Source organism: Cnephaeus nilssonii, assembly GCF_951640355.1.
Source record: "Cnephaeus nilssonii genome assembly, chromosome: 7".
In the NCBI taxonomy this organism is placed as follows: domain Eukaryota; kingdom Metazoa; phylum Chordata; class Mammalia; order Chiroptera; family Vespertilionidae; genus Cnephaeus; species Cnephaeus nilssonii.
Window position 1 is genome coordinate 81,361,865 of NC_137078.1, and position 24,649 is coordinate 81,386,513.

Here is a 24,649-nt window from a genome sequence, read left to right on the forward strand (position 1 = left end):
GACAGGGACACCTGGGGTTCGGGTGCAGAGCAGCTTCTAACCGCTCTCGGGTGGCCGAGCCTCGGGAGGTTCCTCCTCCAGCGGAGGGGGAGGGGGCGCGCCTGGGAGGGTCCGGCGGGGCCCCGCCCCCACACTCAGCGGCGCCCTCTCCGCAGGAGGAGAAGAAGGTCCCTCCGCCGATACCAAAGAAGCCGCCGCGGGGCCGGGGCGTGCCGGTGAAGGAGCGCTCCCTGGACTCGGTGGACCGGCAGCGGCAGGAAGCGCGCAAGCGGCTCCTGGCGGCCAAGCGCGCCGCCTCCTTCCGCCACAGCTCGGCCACCGAGAGCGCCGACAGCATCGAGATCTACATCCCCGAGGCCCAGACCAGGCTGTGACCCGCCCGGCCGCCCGGCCCGGCCCGGCCCGGCCCGGCCGCGGTTTTCTACCCGTACTGTACACCCAGCGTCGAGGTCACTGTGAACGCGGGCTGCCCGTGCGCCCGCCCCGCCGGCTCCGCACGCCCCGGCCCCCCTTGCCCGCCGCGCCCTCGTGGGTTTTTTACCTTCCTGACCCCACGCGGAGGCGCCCGGGCCGGGCCGGGGGCCGTGCCTCTCCGCCCTGCGCCCCCACCTGGACCCTCCTTTCTCTTGGTCCGACGCTTCGTCCCCACCTCCTCCCACGGGCACCATCTCTGCCATTCCTCCCCCCACCCCCTCCCCCCCCCCCCCCCCCACGGGCCAGGCCGGGCCAGGTCCCCCATCTGGGCTCTGCGTCCCCCCCACCCCGCGGGGCTGGGCTTCGTGGGGATCAGCTTCGTGGCTTTTTATGAAGAATCCCGAACCCCGCCTAGGAGCCCGCCCCACCCTCTCGGGGGCTCACCTTCAGCCCTCAGCCCGCCGGGCCCAGGGACCACAGTGGCTGGACCAACCCAGGACCAGGGCGCCTGGGCCTCTCCCCTTTCCCAGCTGCTGGGGAGGGGAGATGGGGGCTCCCCCCTCACCACACCTGTGGCTGTTCCCACATCCCCTTGAGTATCCCAGGAAAAATAAAACGGCAGAACTGCACTCCAGCCATCTGCTCTCTCCTGAAGGAGCCACCTCTGCACTGCGCATGGGGGGCTGGGGGTGGAGGGAGGAGAGGCGGGGAGCCAAGCGCTCCGTTAGGGGAGAGCAAAGATTGCCTGAGCCAGCTGGGGCAAGACCCCGACCCTCCTGGAGGGGCCCACGTGGGTGAAGAGGGGAGGACTTCCACCTTTGCACGCCTTTCCCTTTCTGCCTCCCAGTCCTCCAGGGCCCCCCCAGGGAGGGGAGCCCAGAGCCCAGTGCCTTGGCACACAGCATGTGCTCAATAAACAGGGAGTGTGGTTATTCTTCGATACGGACGAATATTGGTTTCCCTTCCCCGGAGGGCCCGGTGTTCCCTCTGCTCCAGTCATTCCAGATCAGCAACAGAAACACTCTGTTCAATTTAGTGCTACCATATTTTCTGATGCCTCGTATGGGTGGGCACTTTGTTGGGGCAGAGAACAGAACTTTCCTTGGAAGCTAAATGGCAGTCCAGACCTAGTGTTGGTGGCAAATATTTACTGGATACTTCCTGTGGGCCAGGCAAAGGGTGAGTGCATTACACGAATGTGGCTCATCCTTATGACAGATGAGAAAGTGGAAGCTCAGGAGAGGTTAAGTGACCTGTCTAAAGTCTCGGGGCTGAGGGTGGTGGACCCAGGTCTGGCTAATCATGAGCTTTTAGCTAACCCAGAAAAGGTACGATGGCAGTGTGCACCCAGAAACCACCTTTCCAGTCCGTAAGTAGTCCTTGGGGTTGATGTGTCACCCTGAAGCAGGAGGAAAAGATTCCCAGGGGGTTGGCAGCTCTTCTGGGCCACCCTGGAGTAGCCAATTCTCATTCATTCATTCACAAACATTCACCAGGAATCACTATTGGGCCCTAACCGGTTTGGCTCAGTAGATAGAGCGTTGACCTGTGAACTGAAAGGTCCTGAGTTCTATTCTGGTCAAGGGCACATGCCCGGGTTGCGGGCTTGATCCCCAGTAGGGGGCGTGCAAGAGGCAATCGATCAATGATCCTCTCTCATCGTTGATGTTTCTCTCTCTCCCTCTCCCTCTCTGAAAAAAAAAATTCTTTTTTTAAAAATCACTATTGGCACCCAACACCAAGGAGTCAGCCCTGAACAAGTGTGGTTTCTACGCTTATGGAGCTTACAGTCTTATGGGGAAAAAACAGTGAACAAGCAGATAAAATAGAAGGGTGAGTGCTGGAAAGATGATGAGATATTAGCCACTGAAGGGGGGCTGAGGCTGGGAAGAATGTTCCAAGATCAGACAACAGCTATGCAAGGGCCTGGAGAAGAAAGAGGCATTGGGAGTGCCAAAGCTTGATCATACTGGGCAACTTGAGTAGCGTAGGCATAGATTCTGAGGGCTGTGGGGAGCCATGGAAAGGTTTTGAACAGAAGAGTGGCACGAACAGATATTTTACAGGCTGGTCTGGGAGACCACCTGAAAAGCAAGAGGTCATACACACACACACTCATATGAGACTACTGGAAGGTGGAGAGGGCCCCCATGTGATGCGAATTTCCAAAAGTGAATCAACTTCAGGCTGATCTCAAACAGAGTCCTGGGCCCTGTCCAAAACTTAGTGAATAGACTCTCTACCCTCAAAGGACTTTTTAACAAGTGCTCCAGGTGATTATGATGGGCAGCTAGGTCCGGGAACACTTAGATTGGATGACTGTCCAAAAGTTTCCACCAGAAAACCTCATCTGTCTATTTCCTGTAGACTAGCCAAATATGGCTTTGGCTGAGTCACTACCTCTCTGATATTGTTTCTCATCTCTGATACTGGGTCATGGGTGAGGTTTGGGCTAGACAGTACTCAGAGCAATCCTATGAAGCAGATATTGTCATCACCATCATTTTACAATGAGAAAACGGAGGCTTGGAGAGGCTAATCAACTTATCCCAAATCACAAAGCTGGGAAGTGGCTGAGTCTGAGTTTAACCATCCACATTATATAGTTTTTATTTTTATTTTTTTTATGGGTCTATGCCTTTTCCCAGAAACTGGGCCAGCTTTTCCGGGACGATGAAGTATATGGGAGTGGACAGGGAGAAACAGGTCAGCATCTGCAACTGTGCGGGCATCCTTCTACAGGCGTGATGTCCAAAACCTCCCCCAATGGGGCTGATGGGGGGAGGGTAGTCTCCTGTGGGTATTGTGGCCTGGGTAGTTGTGCTGGATAAGAGAAGGATTAGATCCCCTCCCTGTGCTTGAGTTGCTCCCAGTCCTGGCCATAACCAGGCACATAAACAGAAAGGTATGGTATAAAAGGAGGCCTGGTCTCCCAGGGGGGCTGAAGAGACTAGGGAAGGGACCTTCTAGCAGCCAGGGAGTCTGGAAAAACTTTAAAAAAAATTTAAAAATTGATTTTAGAGAGAGAAGAAGGGAGGGGGAAGAGAGAGAGAGAGGGAGAAACATCAGTGTGAGAAGGTCACTGGATCAGCTGCCTCTTGCACGCCCCAAACTGGAGATGGAGCTCAAAACCCAGGTATGTGCCCTGACCAGGAATCGAAATGGCCATGGTCTGGGAAAACTTTTTGTAAGCGGGACTTTTTGAACTGGGCCTTGCAGGATGAAGTGGAGTTTTGCAGTCAAGAAAGAGAAGGGAAGGAGGGGTTAAGCTGGAGATTTTATTTAAAAATTTTTAAAAGAATAGTTTATTGATTTTTTTATAGAGGAAGGGAGGGGGAGAGGGGGAGAGAAAGAGAGAGAGGGAAACATCAATGTGAGAGCGAGACCCTGAGAGTGAAACTTGGGCATGGGCCCTGACCGAGAATCAAACCGGCAACCTTTCAGTGCAGGGACAACGCCCAACCAACTGAGCCACACTGGCCAGGGCTCATTTAAATTTTATTTTTTTAAAAGAACCTTTGACCAACAGAATGGAAATACCCTGAAAGGGAAAATGGAAGTTAGAGAGACCATTGAGGGAGTTGCTAAGGTGGTCCAGGTGAGAGATAATGATTAATTTGAGAGACATTCAGGAATTGTAGGTTCTATACATAAACTGGATCTTGGGAATAATGCAAAGATGAAGATACCTTGAAGCTTTCACTCAGGCTATTGGCTTAGTGAATAAGTAATGCCAAAAATGGACATAGGCTATTACAGAAGGAGAAATAAACTTGGAATATACTGAACATACCAGTGACCACTTACTAAGCACATAGGAGATACTGAGTGCTGCTTTATACACATTATGTGAGTTAGTACTCAGAACAACTCCAGGGGGTGGGTTCTATTGTCTTTTTAAAAACATAGTTCTTCTGAGATTAGCAAGCAGCAGAGGCAGGATTTGAACCCACATCTATCTGATTCCTAAGTCTTTTTAAAATAATGTTTTTATTGATTTTTAAAAATATATATTTTATTGATTTTTTTACAGAGAGGAAGGGAGAGGGATAGAGAGTTAGAAACATCGATGAGAGAGAAGCATAGATCAGCTGCCTCCTGCACACCCCCTACTGGGGATGTGCCCGCAACCAAGTTACATGCCCTTGACCAGAATCGAACCTGGGACCCCTCAGTCCACAGGCCGATACTATATCCACTGAGTCACACTGGTCAGGGCTTTTTATTGATTTTTAGAGGGAGGGGAAGAGAGAGGGATAGAGAGATAGGAACATTGATGAGAGAGAAAAGTCATTAATCTGCTGCCTCCTGCATGCCCTCTATGCCCCCTATCTAGGGAGAGAGCCCGAAACCAAGGCATGTGCCCTGACTGGGAATCAAACCGAGATCTCCTGGTTCTTGGGTCGATGCTGAACCACTGAGCGACACCGGCTGGGCTGATTCCTAAGTGTTGAGCCCCACTCAATTCTGCCTGATGAAACTACTAGCCATTACTGGGGACTCAGCTCAAGGGCAGTTGCTCTGGGGAACCTTCCCTAATTCTTCCTGGGACTCCTTCTCTTTGCCACTTGTGTATACTTCTATCACCACATTTCTCACACTCTTGACTTTTTTTTTTTTTTAATCCTCACCGGAGGATATGTTGATTGATTTTAGAAAGGGGGGAGGGGAGAGAGGGAGAGAAACATTGATCTGTTGCCTCCCACATCCGCCCCAATTGGGAATGGAACCTGAAACCTTTTGGTGCACAAGACAATGCTCAACCAATTAAGCCACCCAGCCAGGGCACTCATACTGTTGACATTTTGTAGATCAGTCTGCTTCCCCATCAGTCAGAGAACTGAGGGCAGGGATGGTCCCATTCATTTTTTGCATCCCTGATGCCTTGCACGTGTTAATTAATTGGCTGACTGAATGCTGGTTATTCTAGGTGATTCTGTTCCCTTCTCTGTAACTACTCAATTAGTGAACAAGTTCTGCTAATGACAGTTTCCTGCACATTTCTTTATACTAGTCCTTTCTCTCCATCTGCACGGTTAGATCTTAGCATTGAGCTCTTGGAGATTATAGAGGAAGGGTAATGATCAGTCCAGGAGGCTTCTACAGTGGTATTCCTAAAGCTTGGAAAACGAGCCAGAGATACTTGGTAAAGAAAGGTGGGGAGGGCACTGCAGGCAGATGAAAAGGCATAATTAAAGGCACAGAGGTGTGAAACAGTTTGGTCGGCTTGGAGGAAAAGGAGGGATTAAGCATGTGTTACGATAAACATGCCTGGCTGAGACTGGTGGGATGAGAGGAGAAAGACAGGGCTAGGCGGGAGCATTTCAAGCTTGAGCTTTAGTGTTTTTTTTTCTATACGCAATAAAATAGATGTCCAGCCTGGTTGATGTGGCTCAGTGGTTGAGCATCGACCCATGAACCAGGAGGTCAGGGTTTGATTCCCAGTCAGGGCACATGCCCGGATTGCGAGCTCTATCCCCAGTAGGGGGCCTGAAGGAAGCAGCTAATCAATGATTCTCATCATTGATGTTTTTCTCTCTCTCCTTCTCCCTTCCTTTTTATTATTATTAATCAATAATAAAAAACAAAAACAAAAATAGAGCAGTGGGGACATGGGCGTGTGTGTGAATACTTGGACCTGAAGGATCAGGTAAAACTTAGGTTTTACTTTATTTGTATTATTTGTAAACTAACCATTTATTTCTCTGCTTGCTATGTGGCTGGTATAGCACTTTACTTACATTATCTTATCTAACCCTCACAATAGCCTGTGAAATAGGTGCTATTACCTTTGCCTAGGAGCGGGAAAGGAGGCTAAGACAGATTTATACTGTTCCCAAGGTCACAGTTAGAAAGCTAGCCCAGACCTGAAGAGTCCTTAAGCCCTAGATCACAGTCTGCTGAAGGGAGCTTCCTGAGGTCAGTGACCCTGTCTTTGTGCGCGCGCGCGCCCGGACCTAGGTCTTAGAAGACGCCTGGTAATCGTCGGTGGAATACATGAGTGGGTGACCTTTTCCGCTCTCCACCCGAAAAGCACGTGGTTACGTCACTGGTACACCTCCTAGCCCCTAGGGGGCGCGTGTCCATCTCAGCGCAGCCGGGCTCCATGGCGGGCGCCTCGCTTGCTCCCGCGCCTTTGGCTGGAGCTCAGCCAATCGCTGCACTCCGAGAGAGCTGGGATCCCGGGCGAGGCCCCGCGGGCCGCTGGGAGGGGCGGCGGCGGCGGCGGCGGTCCGGGCGAGCAGGCGGAGGGCGGGGGCCGGACGCTGCGGCTCCGGTGAGCACGCGGACCCTGCCGGCGGTTCCCTTCCCCGGGGCGGCTGCCGGGCTGCCCGCGGCCTGGGCGACGGCTCCTGACTTTGACCTCTGAGTTACCGGAGAGGTGATGACGAGTGTCCGCTGTGGCCCTGGCCGGGCCTGGCGGCCCTCCTTCTAACGGGGGGTTGGAGGCCGAGTCTGGGCGCCCAGCGGGCCCTCGGGGCCAGGGCTTCTTGGTCTCGGGCACGTGGGTGAGGACGGGGGCCGCTGACGAGGCCGTGAGCGTGGTGGGACAGGGGCAGGGACCGGGGGCCCCGCGGAGGGAGACCTCGGCTAGATACTTGGACCCTGACCTCCCTTACGCCCCCATCCCTGGACCGGGCTCGAGTCAGGGTCAGGGTTAATCTTCAATCCCGTTCGGTATCCTCTGCCCTTGTTAGCAATCCTCAAATCTCGGACTTCGGGTTGGGATCTCATTGGGCCTCCGGGGCCCCGGCACAAAGGCAGGTTTGCCGGCAACCCAGCTGACCTTTACCTGACACGTTAGGCCCCCTCCACGCCGAGCTGGAAACCCCGCGTCCCAGTGTGTGCGAGGCCCTTTTGCCTCTTTGGTATTGCTACCCCGGGGGGTGGCTTGTTAGAGTCTTGTAATCCTCAGAGGCACCTGCTGTGTTCCTGCTACCTTTTGAAGGCAGGCGGGTGGGTGGGTGGGTGACTGCTGTGGTTTTACATTCGTGTGTTGCTCGAGCTTTCATTCACTCATTCAACAAACTTTCCGGAGCATTTTATGCCAGGCCGGGCAAGGGTGGGAGGAGGTGTTGGGGGATGGATAGGGCACAGTGGGCCACAGACATTGTCCTTGCCCTGTGGGTGCTTAAAGTGTTTGGAGGCAGACAAGTGGGCGTAAGCCAGCACAATGTGTGACCCAGAGGAAATGGTTATAAGTGTTAAATAAATGAATTCATTGACTTATTTGAAAATGACTAGAATGCGAGTAGGAGGACAGGGAGACCTGGTGCAGCACGTGACAGGTAATACTTGTGGACTCATACTTGATATGTTTTAAGAAAAAATGGAAATCTGAATGGAGAGTTACTGTTTAGGGAAAGTGTTTGCTTACAAAGAGAGAAGTTGCCCCTGGCTGGACTGCCGCAGTGGTAGAGCGTCAGCCTGTGCTCGGAAAAGTCTCAGGTTCGATTCCCGGTCAAGGGCAGGTACCTGGGTTACAGATTTGTTCCGAGGCCAGGTTGGGGGACTTGAGAGAAAGACTTCTTTCCCATTCTTGAAAGGTTGGCACACTGGAGGGAAGGCCCTATGGTCAAGATAAGGCTTGAAGCCCAGCCGGCGTAGCTCAGTGGTTGAGCATCTACCTGTGAACCAGGAGGTCACCTTTCGATTCCCGGGTCCGGGCACATGCCGGGTTGTCGGCTTAATCCCCAGTGTGGGGCGTGCAGGAGGCAGCCTGTCAGTGATTCTCTCTCATCATTGATGTTTCTATCTCTCCCTCTCCCTTCCTCTCTGAAATCAATAAAAATATATTTAAAAAAGAAAGAAAGGTGCCCTCTTAGTGCAGTAGGCAGCACATCAGTCTCATAAAAAAGGAAAAAATAGACTTGAAGCTTTATTAGGTAAGCCCAGAGGTCCCCTCATGGGGGACTCTGCTATACATGGTTGCATAATTGTCAAAATGTATGGGTCATAAAATGGAGAGTCTTGTCCCCTTCCCTAACAATTGAATCTTTCGAAAATTTCTGGATTGTTTCAGGGACCCAGCTGTTGCATAAAGCAGGATACTCTCTTGCGTTACTCTGCACGGGGTGGATGCTCAGTGAATTGTGCCAGGCTGCCTAGAAAGTGGGGAGCTCCGCAGTGATCCATTTGGTGGGGAGGGGCAGCTGGTGTCTCCCTAATGCCGCCTTGTGCTCTTCTGCAGATGTCATGTGGCCTGTGTTTTGGACCGTGGTGCGTACTTATGCTCCCTATGTCACATTTCCTGTGGCCTTCGTGGTCGGGGCTGTGGGCTACCACCTGGAATGGTTCATCCGGGGAAAAGATCCCCAGCCGGTGGAGGAGGAGAAGAGCATCTCAGAGCGTCGGGAAGATCGAAAGTTGGATGAGCTGCTAGGCAAGGACCACACCCAGGTGGTGAGCCTTAAGGACAAGCTGGAATTTGCCCCTAAAGCTGTCCTGAACAGAAACCGCCCGGAGAAGAATTAATAGAGGACACAGGGCCATATGGGGCCTTCCGTAGGCTGTGACTGTTCCTGCCACCATGTTGACCCAGCTCCAGAATCCACATCTGATTTGCGTTGTTGCTTATTCTGGGCCCTCGGGCACCGCCCAGCCACACACATACTGGGTGCTCTCCTACAGTCAGGCACACGGACACACCAGAAGCTGAGGGGCCAGTGAAGAGGAAGGCCCTGGAGGGTTCCGGCCTGCAGGCTGCATCTGCTGTATGGGGGGCACAGCTGCCCCGGCTCCTGGGCGCACCTCTGGGAGTAGCGCTATGAAATGAACCTGGGCTGTCAGTCCCTTCGGGGAGGCAGTTTGACCTCAAGCTGAAGCGCATGGGATTGGGGTGTTGCCTTAAGAGAGATACCACATGTCTCGTTCCCGTTTGCATGGGAAGAATTCAGACATCTACCTGGTTCCTTCCCTCGTTTGCCCAGTCCTTTGTGCTCACTCTTGCTGAAATCCTGTCCCACCAGCTCAGGAAAGGGGGGGACTCGCTGGGGAAGGGCTGTTCTTGGCAGCCCAGGCTGTTCACTTGGGGTAGGTGAATTTGCTTGAATTAGCCACCATCTTTCATTCCCCATCACTGTGTAGTGCAAAACTCGATTAAATGGCATCTGAGAACCATATTGATCTAATTCTATCTTCCAAATGGTGTGTGGGGTCTCCTTAGGAGTTATGCAAGTGCAAGCAGTTCAGGATGGGATAACGTTGGCCTTTAATAAGGACTCCAGGGTATGGAGGCTTTGTTTTGCTAGTGTGGTTGCACTGGGTCCTGGAGGTGGTGGGTCCTGGAGGCCCAGGTTCCCAGGAGCTTTTCTGTCATGGTAATAAGAGGCTTATTGGACCTTTCAGAATCTAAATTAGAATAGACCAGGGTGCTTAACAGTTGCTATCAAATTTTCCAATTTCACACACACACTGTTCCCTATAAAAATAATCGATGTACTTAAAAGAACATTTGGTAGGGATTTTTAAAAAGGGCTCTAGTACAACTCCCAGGGCTCTCATACAACTAAAAAGCTAACATTTTGTTATGTTTTTAACAATTTCCCTACTGCTGGAGGACATTTAGGTGGTTTCTGGTTGTTCACCAGTATAAACAGTGCAATGAATATCTTATATAAGGCTTTTCCTGAAATTTGGGTTAAATGGTAGGAATAGTAAATGGCATTTTGGATGAAATGGGATGAGCAGTTTTAAGGGTCTCAACACATAATATAAAATGTCTTTCCTAAAGAGCTGCAGAAGATTATACTAAAAGCTACCACTTAAGGTGCTGCAGGGCCCTGGCTGGTATGGCTCAGTGGATTGGAGCATCATCCCGTACACGGAAAAGTCATAATTTCGATTCCCAGTTAAGGCATATGTCTAGGTTTCGGGTTTGATCCACACAAAGGAGGCAGCCGATTGATGTCTCTCTCACGCTGATGTTTTTTCTCTCTCCCTTTCTCTCTAAAATCAATAAAAACACCATCAGTGTGAGTGTTAAATAAAAAAGATGCTGCTGGTGAGGTTGGAAGGGGGTGAGAGCAGAGGGCAGGAAGAGGCACAATAACCTATTGCCTCATGTGGTCAACTGACGTTTAACCTAAGTGAGCAAAGGCAAGTGATGCCCATTTGGTGAAGAACAAACTGCCTTTGATGGTGTTAACAGGTGATGAAGGTAGAATTCCTGAACAGGTAGAAATGCCAGCTGTGGAATGAGAGGAGCTGGGAGGATGTGGAAGGTGGTGGCCAGAGAGGAGGAGAGAACAAGTCAAGTTGCCCAGGCCTAGTGGGACTGTTGACATGAGCTGCTGTTAACTTCTCAGGGAGCAAATGTGATCGGGAATATGGAGGAGTGTCTGCTACCCAAGTAAGGATGGGATTTCTGGTTACCAAAGCTCAGCTTGGTTACAGGCCTCATTGACAGACCGGTGCTGCCCCCCGGTGGCAGTCCTGAGCATGACACCAAGTCTGTGATCCCTTTCCTGGGCTTTAACTCGGGAGTAACAAACCCGGGTGCCTACAGGGGTCAGTCAGGTGGCTTAAATGATTGCGTCAGGCCTGCCTAAAGGGGGCAGTCGCTACTCAGCATCTTCCAATTTGTGCTGCTTGCCCAGTGATACCAGATTTTTCATGTTTTCTAAAAAATGGTAGAAATTCAGATTTGTGTGTGTGTAATCTTCTGATTCACTGTTGACACTTCATTTTCTAAAGAGTTCTAAGCAGGTTAACACACCCGTGGGGTTAATTTGATCTCAATGGCTGCCAGTTTTTGACTTCTCAAACTGCCCCTCTCCTTTTAATTAATGAGTTGCCCCCCTGTGGCAGACCTGAGCATAATCAATAATTAGTCATTAATAAATTATTGACAATGAATAAATTAATAATTGATAGTTACCAGTTAATTATTTTGGCAGCCTAACAATTTGTAGCAAATATTAGATCCCAGGAGTGGTTTCCCTTGAAACGGTTTTGATCATCCTGCGCATATGTAGTTGTAATGTCAGCCTAAGCAAAACGTTAGCAGTCAGAAGAGCTACAGAAACACCAAAGTTTTTTTCCCAGAGACTTAAGATATTTTGGGATTTTCTAGAATAACCCTGCCACCGCTGGTGCACCTCCTCCCAGTGCCTGGCCGCGGGAGCCCTCCCTGTGGAAATCCAAGTTGCTCCCTTCTTCCAGGCTCACTTAATTGTGCCCCCTTTTAAATGATTTTATTTCCTAGGGCTTGCCCTCACTGAATTTCGCCTCCGGCAAGTCTATTAATATCTGGGTTAGCTTTCTTTCTCACGGGCCGGCGGCAGCCTGCTGCCGCTGTGCTGCTACAGGATCGTGCGTGCTCCCTTGCATGCCTGGTGACAGTAGGTTGCAGGGTGGATGTGCGTGCGAGCAAAGGCAGGCAGGCCAGGGTTGCTGCTTTTCTTCCATGCCTGCTGGCTCACTCTGGCGCCCTGTGGCCCTCTCTCGGACTGGCCCCGTAGTCAGATTCACGGAAACACTAGTATGTGGACATGCTTGGGGCTTTTTGCTTGCCCTGCCTTGGGGTCCCTTCCCGGCCCAGTGATGGTGGTGGCAGCGCTATCCTGTCCGAACACGGCAGGAATTACTTCTCTCCCCTCGGAGGCCCAGTGTCTGGTGCTTTTCCATTCTCTCTGGAGCCTTTCCTGTGCCTGCTGCTGTGTTAGCACAAGTCTGCTGGCCGGCGGCCAGGACAAACCTGCCGGGGAGCCCTTTGACTCCTGTGAGCCTCCCAGGATCCCAGCTCATGGGGCTGTTGGTTGAGTTAAACACCGTGGGATTAGGCCCCCCCGAGTCACTTGGGAGCCAGGCACACAATGAAAGGCTCACTTTTCTTTTTCCTCTTTGGCGTGGGTCTCCAGGCCCTTGCAGGGTGGTGAGCCAAGGCGGTGTGGTAGAGTAAAAATAAAGTGGGATCTGGAGTCTAACAGACCTGAGTAGTGAATATTGCCTCACCAACTAGCTGATTGACCTTGGGCAAGTCACTTAGCCTTTCTGAACCTCAGTATCCTTGTCTGTAAAATGGGGGTGAGAATACCAATTTTTGCTGAGTGGTTGTGAGAAGGTAACGTGTGAAGTTCCTAGCAGAGTCCTTGGCAACCAGTAGGTGCTCAATAAATATTAGCTGCTTGAATTTTTTACAAGAAAATCCTACATTTCCTGCAATAGTTGCATGTGTCCTTGTGATCCTGGTGAGGCAGGGATCCGGAGGCGAGAGTGACATTGACTGGGAGAGTGACGTTGGCTGGGAGAGTGAGCTCACAGGCCTGGTGGTTGAGGGCTTCTTTGGGGTGTTTTACAGAAAGGACTGCCTCCCATAAGAACCAAGCTAGCCAAGGGCCAGCAAGCTCCAGACCTGTGTGGCTAAGGAGTCGTGCCATTGGTGCCGTCTGCAGGGTCAGAGATGAGAAGTGGGGAGGAAGGCGTGGGATGCCCAGGAGTGTCACATATCAGGAGAATGGGTAGGGGTGAACCTTGGACTTGGAGGCAAGAGAACTGGGTGACCTCAGACATGTGCCTTCACCTCTCCTGGCCTTAGTGTCCCTACTGCAAAAGGGGGTACTCATGTATTCCTGCTGATGACATAAAAAGAGTGAGAAATCAGAAAGTGCTGAAAACAGGCAAGTGCTGTGTTACATCCCAGTAAAACCTGGCTTTTATCGACTTGGGATGGCAGCCTGTCTGAATAATGAAATAGAAATAAATGCTCTTTTATTCCTATTCTGTACACAGTCTCCCAAAGTATTTGCTAAATAGGAGTTTTGGGGGAGTCGGCTTTAAGAGTAAAGAGGAGTAATTAGTAATTAGTCTGTCAGTCCCAGTGGTGCCTCTGATGTATTTAAAAAGTTCATTCTTTTTGAATTAAATTTGTTAGCATCAGTTATCTGTTTACTACATTCTTCCAAAAGAGGAAGGTAATGCAAAGGTAAACCCTGGCTTTGTTTTTGTTTAAAAATTCCAAATGGGTCCTCCAAATATTTGAGATTTTTAAAGATCTTGGCTGGCATCCCAGCAGGGGCAGCTCTTCTGTCTAGAAGGGCCCACAGTCCTTTGTGCCCGTATGCCCCTCTCCACTGCCCCTGTTCCCTCACTGCCAACCTGGCTCCACTGTCCATTTCTATTTGCTTCAGGGCCTGAGCTGCCAAGTGCAGCTGGAAATATTTGCATGACCCTATTGCCTGGTACTCTCCATTTATGGCTTCTGCATGTAATCCTCAAGATCAGCAGTTGCCAGCCGGTGGTCCGCGGACCACTGGTGGTCCATGAGGTCCGAAAAGTTGGTGACCGCTAGTTTAAGGAAATCTTTGGAGCAGTGGTTGCCAACCGGTGGTCTGCAGACCACTGGTGGTCCGTGAGGTCCAAAAGGTTGGTGACCACTGCTCAAGATGATTTTATATATATATATTAAAAGGGTAACATCCTAATTAGACTGGATAGACCAGACATATTCCAGTCCTCCTTCTGGTCAAAGCCACGGTGGCTGGGGCCGAGGCAGAGGTGGTTAGTGGTGATCAGGCCAGCAGGGGAGCAGTTAGGGTCAATCAGTCCCACAGGGGAGGGCAGTTAGGGGCGATCAGGCTGGCAGGCAGAAGGGTTAGGGGCAATCAGGCCGGCAGGCAGAGGCAGTTAGGGGTGATCAGGCAGGCAGGTAGAGGCAATTAGGGGTGATCAGGCAGGCAAGCAGAGGGGTTAGGGGTGATCAGGCAGGCAGGCAGGTGAGCGGTTAGGAGCCAGCAGTCCCGGATTGGGCCTAAACTGGCAGTCGGACATCCCCCGAGGGGTCCTGGATTGTATATATATACTAGAGGCCTGGTGCATGAAATTTGTGCACTGGGAAGGGGGGAGGGGTCCCTCAGCCCGGCCTGCGCCCTCTCACAGTTCGGGACCCCTCGGGGGATGTCCGGGGCTCTCACAGTCCGGGACCCCTCACTCCTTACCGCCTGCCTTCCCCCTGGTGGTCAGTGTGTGTAATAGCGACTGGTCGACCAGTTGTAACGGTTGCTTAGTCTTTTATATATATAGATATACTAGAGACCCGATGCATGAAATTCGTGCAAGGGGCTCGGCCCTTTCAGCCTCGGCTTCACCCGAAGGTTGTCCGGAAGGTCGTTCGGCTGTTGAGTCTAATTAGCATATTACACTTTTATTATTATAGATGTATTCCAAGTGCCTTAAGTTCCCCACCCTATCCTTGGACTCCTCCGCCCTTTGCTGTTTGCTCTCCTCCACCACTACTGTGATGAAGCCATATTGGCTAAAAGCCTTTGTCGCTTCTAATGTCATATCTTCACGATCCCCACGCATACGATGGCTCTCTGCTGTATTCAGCACTTTTTATGGAATTCATCTCAGTCCTGTCCCAGCTCTCTCTACTCTTCTAAATGTGTTTTCTCAGCTTCACCCTGGACAGTTCATTGTTGGACAGTTTTAGCCTCATCTGTGGCATCAGCCACTACTTATATCTACCTTGACAACTCCTAAGTATCTCTCTCTAGTTATGAATGTCCTCCTAAACTCTGGGTCATTCTCTGAAACAGCTTACTACACATCTCTGTCTAGATTTCCCAGATAGTGTGATGGTTAAAAGTGTTGACCCAGGTTTGAAGTTTAACTCTAATTTAGTGTGGCTAGAAAAGTAACTTACCTTCTCTGAGCATCATCTGTAAAATGGGGATAATCTGCCCACCTCACAGAGTGACGAAGGCTGAGAAGATGCTCCTAAAACACCCAGCATGGTGTTTGGCACAGGTCTGTTTCCTCTGTCCTGTTGCCCCGCCCCCTCTCCTGGGTTCCATCGCCCACTGTGGTGACTTCTGTATCTGGAATTCCTCCTCTGTTCACCATCTCACATCCCTGCTTCATGCCCTCATCATCTCTTGCCTGAATTTTTAATCTCTTCCTAAAAATTCTCCCCATTTCTGCCAGCATTTTCTTTCTAAAACATCTTTGATACAGACCTCCGTGGCTCCTCTCACCAAAGCCCCTTGCAAGCCATGCGGGATCATTCACCGCCTTCCGTTCTCTCCCATCATCCCATCCCCAGGACAGAACCTAGTTTTGCCATTTCTTGAACGTGTCGTGCTTGTTCAAATCCTGATGCCTCCGTGTGCACTGTGCCTCGTGCCTCCTGGGCTACCTGGGGAACTATTACACTGCAGGATCTAGCATCCGTGGGTCCGTATTGTCATCCCCTCCCTGTGTTCCTTCTTTGGCAGCATTTGTTACAAGGCACTGTGATGGGCGAGTGTCTGTCCCCCACTAGACTGGGAGTTCCTCGAGGGCAGGGACTAAGTCTCACTCTCCTTTCTGCTCTTTGCAGAGGCCTTGCACCAGAATCATTTCCAATAAATGTTGAATGAATGAAGAGGCCCCTGAGTGTGATTCCGAGGTGGCGCAGGTACTGGGGCTGGGTGCAGAGACGAGCCTCTTTGGAAGACAGGTCTACCAGGTGCTTTGAGGGGCCAGCGGCCTCAAGCTCAGGACAGCCCTGTTTTGCTACAGCTTTGCCTTCCCTGAGGCTGGCGAAGAGCTGAACCCAAACGGCTGCCTTCCGTTTCCCAGGGGAAGTGGGGCTTGGGCAGAGGGCTGGCTTTCCCCACTGGGTAGGGCCTGCACTAGCAGAGGCCGTGATGAATTTGACCCTGATGACTCTGTAGTGGGGAACAATGTCCTCAGGAAAGCATTCAGGAAGCCCTTCGTGTAGTGGCGATCAAAGCTCCGCAGCAGCCCAGTGGGTGGAGGGGAGCACTCCAAGGAATGGGGCGAGGCCCTGGGGACCACTTGAAGCCCTTACCAGGTGGGGCTCGCCCTCAGCTCAGCAGACCCCAGGGCTGACCTCGTGGGATGCGGAAATCCTGAGGAGGCGTGGGAATGCCTGGGAGCAGGAGACACCGCTGTTTCTGGAGTCTCTGCTTTGTCTCCACTTTCCTTAGTGCCTTCCCTCTGGCCGAGGCTGGGAGGGTGGAGTAGGCTGGAAGGATGAGGCAGACGGAATCCTTGCAGACAGACAGGGCAGGCTTTGCCTTCCTCATTTCATCAAGGAGCTGATGTAAAACGTCTTGCATTTATATAAGCCCTCTTTTCATTTGTCCCTCCATCCCTGATGACTTCAACTAGAAGGTTGAAGAGCATTGGTTCTCCTTATGCTAACAACGGGGATCTGAGGCCCAGAGCAGGAAATGGCTCACCCAAGATAACACAGGGAATTCTTGGCAGAGCTGGGCTTGCAGCCACCCTGTGCCCGCCTCCCCTTCCCAGTTTGCATCTTGTCTGCACCCCAAACCAAGGCCGGCTGGCCTGTGACTTGATGAGGATAAACACCCTGGAGGGCCAGCTTGCCAGCGGGCACAGAGCGGGCACAGCTACAGCCCCTCTGCTGGCAGCTCCCATGAGATTGAACCTCTGATGGAGGCTGCAGCCTGCTTTTCCAGCCCCTTCCCGGTTGCACAGACCAAAAGCTAAACCTTTCGGGGTAGCTCTCTCCCTTTGATGCTCTCCAAGCTGTTTTCCCCACGTGTGGGAGGGCAGGAGGTCACAGTCTTTCCCACAGATGCAGGCCTGTGTGTTTATACTGTGGTCAATTGATGACAAGGTGGATTGTTCAGCTGCTGTTGTCTCTAAAGGCCTGCTCTTGGCTGGCGTTTGCCTTGCTGACATATGCTGGGGCCTCAGTGGTCTCAGATCCCAGCCCTCCCTCTGCCCCTCCGTGAAACTCGGTTGTGGAGTTAGACTGCTTGGGTTCAAAGCCCACACTGTCACTCATCGCTGTGTGGCCTTTGCCAAGCTGCTTAACTTCTCGGTGTTTCAGTCTCCTGTGTCAGATGGGGTGAATACATTACTTATCTCAGGGTTATTGTGAGGATTAAAAGGAAACATGCAAGGCATTTGGAACAGAGACTCAATATAATTAGCGCTTAGGAAGAGTTGGGTTTTTTTTTTGGATTAGTAGTATTTTTCCATCCCATGGATTAACCCACCCTTCAAGACTTGGGTCTCTCTGGGCACTAAAAGGGTGTGCCCGTGTGTAGAAGGGAAACCGAGGCCTCTAGCGATGCGGGGCTGAGGCTGGGGAATGGTGCGCGCTGATTCTCAGCCCCGAGGCCCGTTGGCTCTGCCCTCTGATGCTCCTCTGCCTCCCCCACGGCCCCGTCCCTCCTGCACTGCCTTGGAATCCTGTGGCAGCCCAGCCCCAGCCCCAGATGGGTCCTGTATAGATGGAGATGAGAACAAAACCAACTCCATCTTTGGTCCCTGGAGTTTCCATGCTGTGGCTTTTGATCAACCTTAGTGTCCTTAGCAAAGCATACCCCCGAAAAAGCCTTCTAGTTGATTGTGTTCCTTAAAATAGGTAGCCATAAATATTTTTGTTAATAATAGTTGTAATGGCATGACAACCGAGCTAAATATCAAACTGGTAATAGTATCGATTATAAACAATCATCCATCACAAGACCACCAGGAGGTATGGCTCCTGCATACTTGGTCTTGTCAATCATTAGTACCTGAGTTATACTATTTGGAAAGCACTGTAACAGGGGTCTGTTAGCAGAAAGTAGTTTTCACAGAACTGCTGGTCATCTGTCCACTCTGACCCTACATCCCTGTAAGTAAATTGCCCTCTAATAAAGTTGTTATAGTCTATGGAGTTGCCTGCTTTGTTTGTTGGTCTTAAGATACCTTCTCCTCCAGTTGGTGTGGCTCAGTGGTTGAGCATTGACCTATGAATCAGGAGGTCACGGTTTGATTTCTGGTCGGGGCACATGCCTGGGTTGTGGGGTCAATCCCCAGTGGGGGTCATGCAGGAGGCAGCCTATCAGTGATTCTCATTGATGTTTCTATCTCTCTCTCCCTCCCTCTCCCTTCCTCTCTGAAGTCAGTAAATATATATATATATTTAAAATGATACCTTCTCATTATGGTAACCATTACACTTTTGCCCCATTGTTGGACAGGTCCCCAGCACCCACACGGCCCTAGCTTGCTTGGCTCCCTGATTGGCTTGCAGGAAAATGAAAATTTCTGGAGGAGGCTGTAGAAGTTGGGCTGAAGGGCCCTGCCTGGTTATTCCGGCTCTTGGCGTACCAGCCCACTGGGAGGCTCAGCTGGGAGTGTGTGAGGAGGAAGTCCCCCCAGACCCCTCCTCGTGATCCCCCGGATGAGGCAAGGCAGGTGTCTTAGTTCATTAGGGCTTCGGCAACCACGGGCTGGGCTGCTGAAACAGCAGGCCTTGACTTTCTCCCAGGGCCGGAGGCTGGAAGTTAGGCAGGGCTGCTTTCCTCTGCGGTCTCTCCTCGACTTGCAGATGGCCACCCTCGGTGCAAGGGCCCTGGTCTCTCTCTCTGTGTCCAACCTCCTTATAAAGACACCAGTCAGATTGGATTAGGGCTCACTCTAATGGCCCCATGGGGGTAACTTAATCTCCCCATTAAAGGGCTTATCTCCAAACACAGTCACATTCTGAGGTGCAGGGGTTAGGGCTCCAACATAAGGATTGGGGAGAGGATGATTCGGCCTGTAAGACAGGACAGAGCCTGGAAGGGACTGCCTCTGGGGAAATCCCAGGGAGAGTGGCCCCAGCCAGAGCTTGGACATGGGGTGCCCAGCCTCCAGAGGTGAGGTCCCGCTGGTCCCGGGCTGCTTGCCGGTCCTGGGCTGAGGCTGGTGCTGGCTCCTCTTCCTCCTCTCCCCAAGAGACCTTAGGGTGGGAACTAAACTCCAGAGGCCGGAAGGCGCTGGGAGCTGATTATCCCTGTGGTCTCTGGGGTGAAGGAACAGTCAGGGCCCCAGGCGTGGGTCCTGTTCCTCCCCGGCCTTATCAGAGCCTGGATGCTCTTCCTCTAGACAACCGTTGATAGGCTGGTCGCGCCCCAGGCTCTCCCAGTGCGGGCACAGGACTCTGAAGGGGCCGCCCTTGTGTTAGCTGCGCTCCCTACCCTCTGCACCCTGCCTCTTTCGGTTCTCTTCCGGATAGGGAGTGATAGAAACAGCACCAAGAATCCAAACATCACGTTCATTATTTTTCCAGAAGGTTTACCTGCCTGAAGGGGTTGGTTCAGGATGGCATTCTAGTACAGCCTTTCCCCGCTGAGCAGAATGCAGGGTGGGGAAGTGGCTCGGAAGTGGTTTTCTGGGATTCTGCATTGGCCACGGATTACACGTGAGCACCTGGCCTTGACCTGGAGCCTCCCTCCCTGCCCCTTTCATGCGGCCTATTGCTCTTCCCAGCTCTCAGTGTCTCCCTCTGCGGCCAGCAGCCTGGGGTCTCTTCGGCCGCTGGTTCCCCCAAGGTCCCGGAGCCAGCCATGGAGGCAGGGGAGAAGGGTGCTTTGGGTCAGGCTACCAGTGGAGGAGCGGCCAGCTTGGGAAAGGGCTGGAGGGCAGCCACCTCTTCCTCCCATGGACCTTGTTAGTCTCGGGAAACTGAGGCAGACCAATCCCAGAAAAAAAAAAGAAGGAAAGCCTGCTTGCGCACTGGGTTTCGGCCTGTGTTGGGCTGGGTGCTTTATAATCTTTCATTTAATCCTCCCCAAATCCCTGCAAGGCTAGGAGTGATGTCTCCATTATTATAGATGAGGAAACTGAGACTCACAGACCCTCTCAGAGGGGGGAGGTGATGGTGCTGGAAGAGAAGCTGAGCTCAGCTGGCTTTGCAGCGCCCCCTCTCCTCCGTGCTCCCCCCTTCCCCCCCCTCCCCTGCAGGCTGTCCCTCCTGGTTTCCCTGTGCTCTTTGCCTTTCTTCCCCTGTGACAGTGGGGGGAGGAGGGTGGGAAAGTGGGGGAGGAGGGTGGGAAAGTCGGCGAGGGCTCTTTGTTTTATTCCTGGACACGGGGCCTGTGGCTCCTCACTGGCTGGGCTGCAGCCCTCTGGTCTCCAGTGGCTGGGCGGGATGAATGGGTGGTCACCTACTGACCTTCCCCACCAGCCCCCTACCCCCAGTGACCACAATGGCCCGAGGCTGCTTCAGAGCCTGCCCTGTTGAAAGGGGAGAACAATACTCACAGAGGCAAGCCGCTGGCAGGGTGGGTGCAGCCAGCGCCCCTCTCCAGGGTTGCTGCTCCAGCGCCAGGAAGTCGGCGGGTGTGTGTGTGTGTGTGTGTGTGTGTGTGTGTGTGTGTGTGTGTGGAGGGTGGAGGGAGGCTCAGTGTCTGGGATATGGAGTGGAGATCCTAAGGGGGTGTGAGAGGAGGAGGCGAATGGTTTCCTCCCCTTTCCCCTACACCTATTCCTGTCTCTCAGTGCCACCAAGCATCACTGGGGCTCTGCCTCTTGTTAGCTGGGCAACCCTGGGCCAGTACTCGGTCATCACCTATGTCACCAGGTGATGGAGGGAGAAGCCCAGTCCTGACTCCACAGACACATAGTACATTCGCTCCCTTCTTGCACCCGCCTCCCTGCTGGTTGGTAGGGGATCTTGATCTCTTCAACCAGCTTCTGCTGGCAGGCAGGGTGCATGGGGAGGCCTAACCTGGGAAGCCTGTTCCCGTGTCCAGCTGGAGGAGAGAGAGGGGGCCCCTCTGTGTTATAGAGCAGAGAGTGTCTGCCCGGCGCTAGCAGAGCCAAACAATAAACACCGGGAATTGCAGTGGAGAAATATTGGCTATTTTATTATGGCTGGCGCCACCCAGGAAAACAGGAAGCTCATGCTCAAAAGCCGGAACTCCCCCTGGCATGTAGGTGCAGAGTATGGATGGCAAAATCACAAGACACCATGGGTTAGGGGTTCAGGGCTGTGCTGGGAGCTGATTGGTTGGAGATGAGGTAACGGCAATAAATCATTTCTTCAGGTCTGAGGACAGCTCTGAGGTCTTTTCCTCTCTTCAGTTCCACGGGGGAATAGCGAGGGGGGCATTCCACCTTTGGACCGGAAACATAACCTAAGATGTTTCAGCTGCCAGAGGTCCTGGCCTTGTTTTCACCAATCAGGTCCGGGCTACCGTCTTCTGCTCCTCCGGGGTGTACATGAGATGGGCAAAAGTAGATTTACAGTTGTGAGCACTTGAAACAGAGTTTATTCTTGTATTATTAGTTATTAATTATTGTATTATTTCCAATACTGTATATAGAGATATGATTTCTAGGGCTAGGCTTTAAAACTAAAGTTAAAGTCATAAGGTCCCTCAGTTTCACCTGCCTCCCTGCCGTCTTGCTGTGCTTTGCTTTTTGTGACAGGGAGGAAGCTGAAGGATCTGGGACTGTCCACTCTGGGGAGATAAGGCCGAAGGGGAGGCTCAAGAAGCATCTGTAAGCCTATCGGAGGTTATCATTCAGAGTCCAGTGACCAGCGGACACTAGGAAGTGCGTTTCATGTGCAGAGATCAATGCACGTGGACATGGGAAAGCCTTTCCCAGCAGAGAGGGAGGGGGCACTGACTAAGGTGGTGGAATCTTTAAAAATAGGTCCCTCGGTTCTGACTGGCCTTGGGTGGGGTTGGTCAGGAGGTGGAGGGACTGGTCGGAGGCCAGACGGGAATTCACTGTTGAAGCAGACATCAGGTGAGACAGTGGCACCCTTGGGGACGTGAATATCTGAGTCCTGTAGGAGAGCCTGGGGGGCAGGAGACAGGGAAGCCCTTGCCCCTGCCCCCAGTTCTGCCTTGCTGTATTTTCGGAGACAGCACAGGAAGTGGGCCTTCACAATGTCAGGATGCAGGAAGCTATCAGACTATTGAACGCCACTTCCTGTGAGCTGGTCACTCACATACATTTGTCACCGGCTATCAGGCCTTTTGGGCTCTTCCATTGTCTGGAGGGGCTGCAAAAGTCTGGGGGCCGCCAGCCGAGGCCGTTGGACACAGAATGCACTATTGTGCTTAACTGGCAGCACCCCATGGGGCGGGGAGGGAAGTGGTGGGTAAGACGGGGACGCCTGCCTCTCATTGTCATTGACTGCACAATGGGGTTGGGGGTGGGGGTCCTCTCCTGCGCATGGGAGCCTGACCTGGGAGAAGGGAAGGCTGCAGCAGGAGCTGGGCTTCAGGAGTGCAGGGCTTCTTTGAGCCATGGTGGGTTTTCTAGATCTCTGCCAAGAGCCAGAATGGGCTTGGAAGCCTAGCCGGTTTGGCTCAGTAGATAGAGTGTCGGCCTGCAGACCAAAGGGTCTTGGGTTCGATTCCAGTCAAGGGCACATACCTCCGTTGCAGGCTCCTCCCTAGACTGGGCCCAATCAATGTGTTTCTCTACACATCAATGTTTCTCTCTGTCTTTTCCTCTCTCTAAAATCCATCGAAAGCCCTAGCTGGTTTGGCTCAGTGGATAGAGTGTCGGCCTGTGGGTTGAAGGGTCCCGGGTTCAATTCCGGTCAAGGGCACATGCCTGGGTTGCAGGCTCGATTCCCCAATAAGGGGCATGCAGATGGCAGCCGATCAATGATTCTCTCTCATCATTGATGTTTCTGTCTCTCTCTCCCTCTCCCTTCCTCTCTATAATAAAATAAAATCAATGGAAAAATTCCTCGGGTGAGGATTAAAAAAACGGGGGTGCTTGGAGTTGGGCAGACCACATTCCGCCACTATCAACTGTGTGTGTGACTTGGGCTCACCTCTCTGAGCTTCAGTCCTGTTCATGCAAAACAACAGTCATAGTTACCTCCTAGGGATGATCGTCACTTGAGATAATCTGTTGAACTTCTTAGCTTGGTACCTGGCACATAGCAGATATCTAAGAAATGGGAGTTCCTTCTCCACCCTCATCTCCTTCCCTTCCAGCTCACTTCTGACCCCGCTGTCCGGTCCTCCAGTGAGTGAGCGAATCAGCGTGTGTAGGGGGATGAAGAGGTGTTTTAATATCAGCCCAAACAAAGCAGAGCTCTGCCTTCCTTATGCCAAGAATATCAAATCAACGGTTAATTATCTGCACTAATGGACGGCCAGACGCAGATAATTTTTCTTTGGCCATGTGCCTTTGGCCTTATGTGTGCATCTGGGTGTGTCTGAGTTCTAGAAATTCACATTTAGCCAAATAATGAAGTTGTGACGGGGCAGACTCGGCTCAGGAAGAGGCGAGTTGGAGAACTGTCTGACAGCCCTGGCGTTGCCCTGTGCAGCCCTAACCCGGTGGTGCCAGGAAGGGACACTTTCTTCCTCAGCTATGAGATGAGGTGGGAAAGCATGGACTTTGCAGTCAGACACTTGGGTTCAAACCTGGACTATGTCTCTAACTAACTGTGGGACCTCGGACACGTTATTAGACTCTTCTGAGTCTCGGTCTCTTCATTTGGAAGGTGGGGTTCATCAATTTGCTTTGCAGGGTTTCTGTGAGGATGAATAAGGTCATGCATATGCCCACCATCTCTTCTCCTATTTTCTCTGTCACTTCAGCCCCATTCTGAAGATAGAGGCCTTTCTGACCCTTCTTGGCACTCGGAAGTGGTTAAGTGCCTGGACCTCTGAGGGTTTTACTGCCCCACCCACCACATGGAAGAGCCAAGACTGTGCTGTCCAATATGGTAGCTGCTAACTACATGCAACTATTAAAAGTAAAAATGAGCTGACATGAAACATCCAGTGTCCAGTAGCCACATGTGGCTGGTAGTTACTGTTTCGGACAGTGGCAGGAGAATGGGTCCATCATTGCAGATGTTCTATTGGACAGCGCTGAGCTGGATCTTGTGCGCAACCATGGAATCTGATAAGCATAAATGAATGGGAGGCAGGAGCTGGGGAACCGAGAGCTGAGTTAAATAGTGGCCCCTGCTGCTTGAAGTGTCAGTGGTGTTTGGACTCTTCACATGTGCTCTTCCTCCATCCGTGGGATTAATCCAGTGGACACTTGGGCCAGCACTCCAATGCCAGGGACCGCTAAGAAAGCTGCCCCCGTAAGACCCTGTGCTCCAGGAGTGGGTCATCCCCAGGCCTTACAGATGAACACAATTTGCCCTGTGTTCCACGCCCCCATGCAGTTGTGAACAGTGGCTTCGGGAGGCACAACCCCCATAAGACCCTTTATTCCTAAGGCTGCTGCTCTAGACTTTCTACCCCTTTGCCTCCCATCATTGGCCTAGAAACTAGAGCCATTCTCATGGCCTTGCTCTGACATACATCACACAAGCTCCTCCCCAGTGTGACGGTGGTTCTTGCCCATGACTCTAAGTCTCTCCTTAATCCCCCAGCCCTGGCAGGGCGCTGGGCTCTGGAATTAGCTTTGTTGCCGACAGCCTGGTGGGCATGAGACCCTGGACTTAGCCGTCTAGTCCCAGCTGCACTTGCCCAGTTAATACAGTTTGTAAGCTCTGCTTCGC

General features: G+C 52.1%; 2 protein-coding genes across 5 annotated transcripts in view; both read left to right on the top strand.

The window, feature by feature from the left end:
- DLGAP3 (DLG associated protein 3) overlaps nt 1-577 on the top strand; it is a gene marked incomplete at its 5' end in the record, with an annotated part of 35,669 nt that extends 35,092 nt beyond the window's left edge. For both annotated transcript variants that reach the window (XM_079778268.1, XM_079778269.1), the window contains one exon: nt 156-577. In XM_079778268.1, the coding sequence (XP_079634394.1) occupies nt 156-374 (219 nt within the window). In that variant the 3' untranslated portion in view covers nt 375-577. The remainder of the gene's footprint in view (nt 1-155) is intronic.
- Nucleotides 578-6,583: 6,006 nt separating this feature from the next.
- Nucleotides 6,584-14,132, top strand: SMIM12 (small integral membrane protein 12). 3 transcript variants are annotated; one of them, XM_079777405.1, is made up of 2 exons: nt 6,584-6,691; nt 8,606-14,130. In XM_079777405.1, exon 2 carries the CDS (start codon nt 8,611-8,613, stop codon nt 8,887-8,889), a length of 279 nt encoding a protein of 92 aa, XP_079633531.1. In that variant the 5' UTR covers nt 6,584-6,691; nt 8,606-8,610; the 3' UTR covers nt 8,890-14,130. The 3 variants fall into 3 exon arrangements, with proteins under 3 accessions (XP_079633531.1, XP_079633532.1, XP_079633533.1); XM_079777406.1 differs by having other exon boundaries at nt 6,661-6,796; nt 8,606-14,131; XM_079777407.1 differs by lacking the exon at nt 6,584-6,691 and adding an exon at nt 6,817-6,923 and having other exon boundaries at nt 8,606-14,132.
- Nucleotides 14,133-24,649: the final 10,517 nt, after the last annotated feature.

Excerpts from the sequence above, each read along its gene's own strand:
- SMIM12 (XM_079777405.1), top strand. The coding sequence starts at position 8,611 with ATGTGGCCTGTGTTTTGGACCGTGGTGCGTACTTATGCTCCCTATGTC.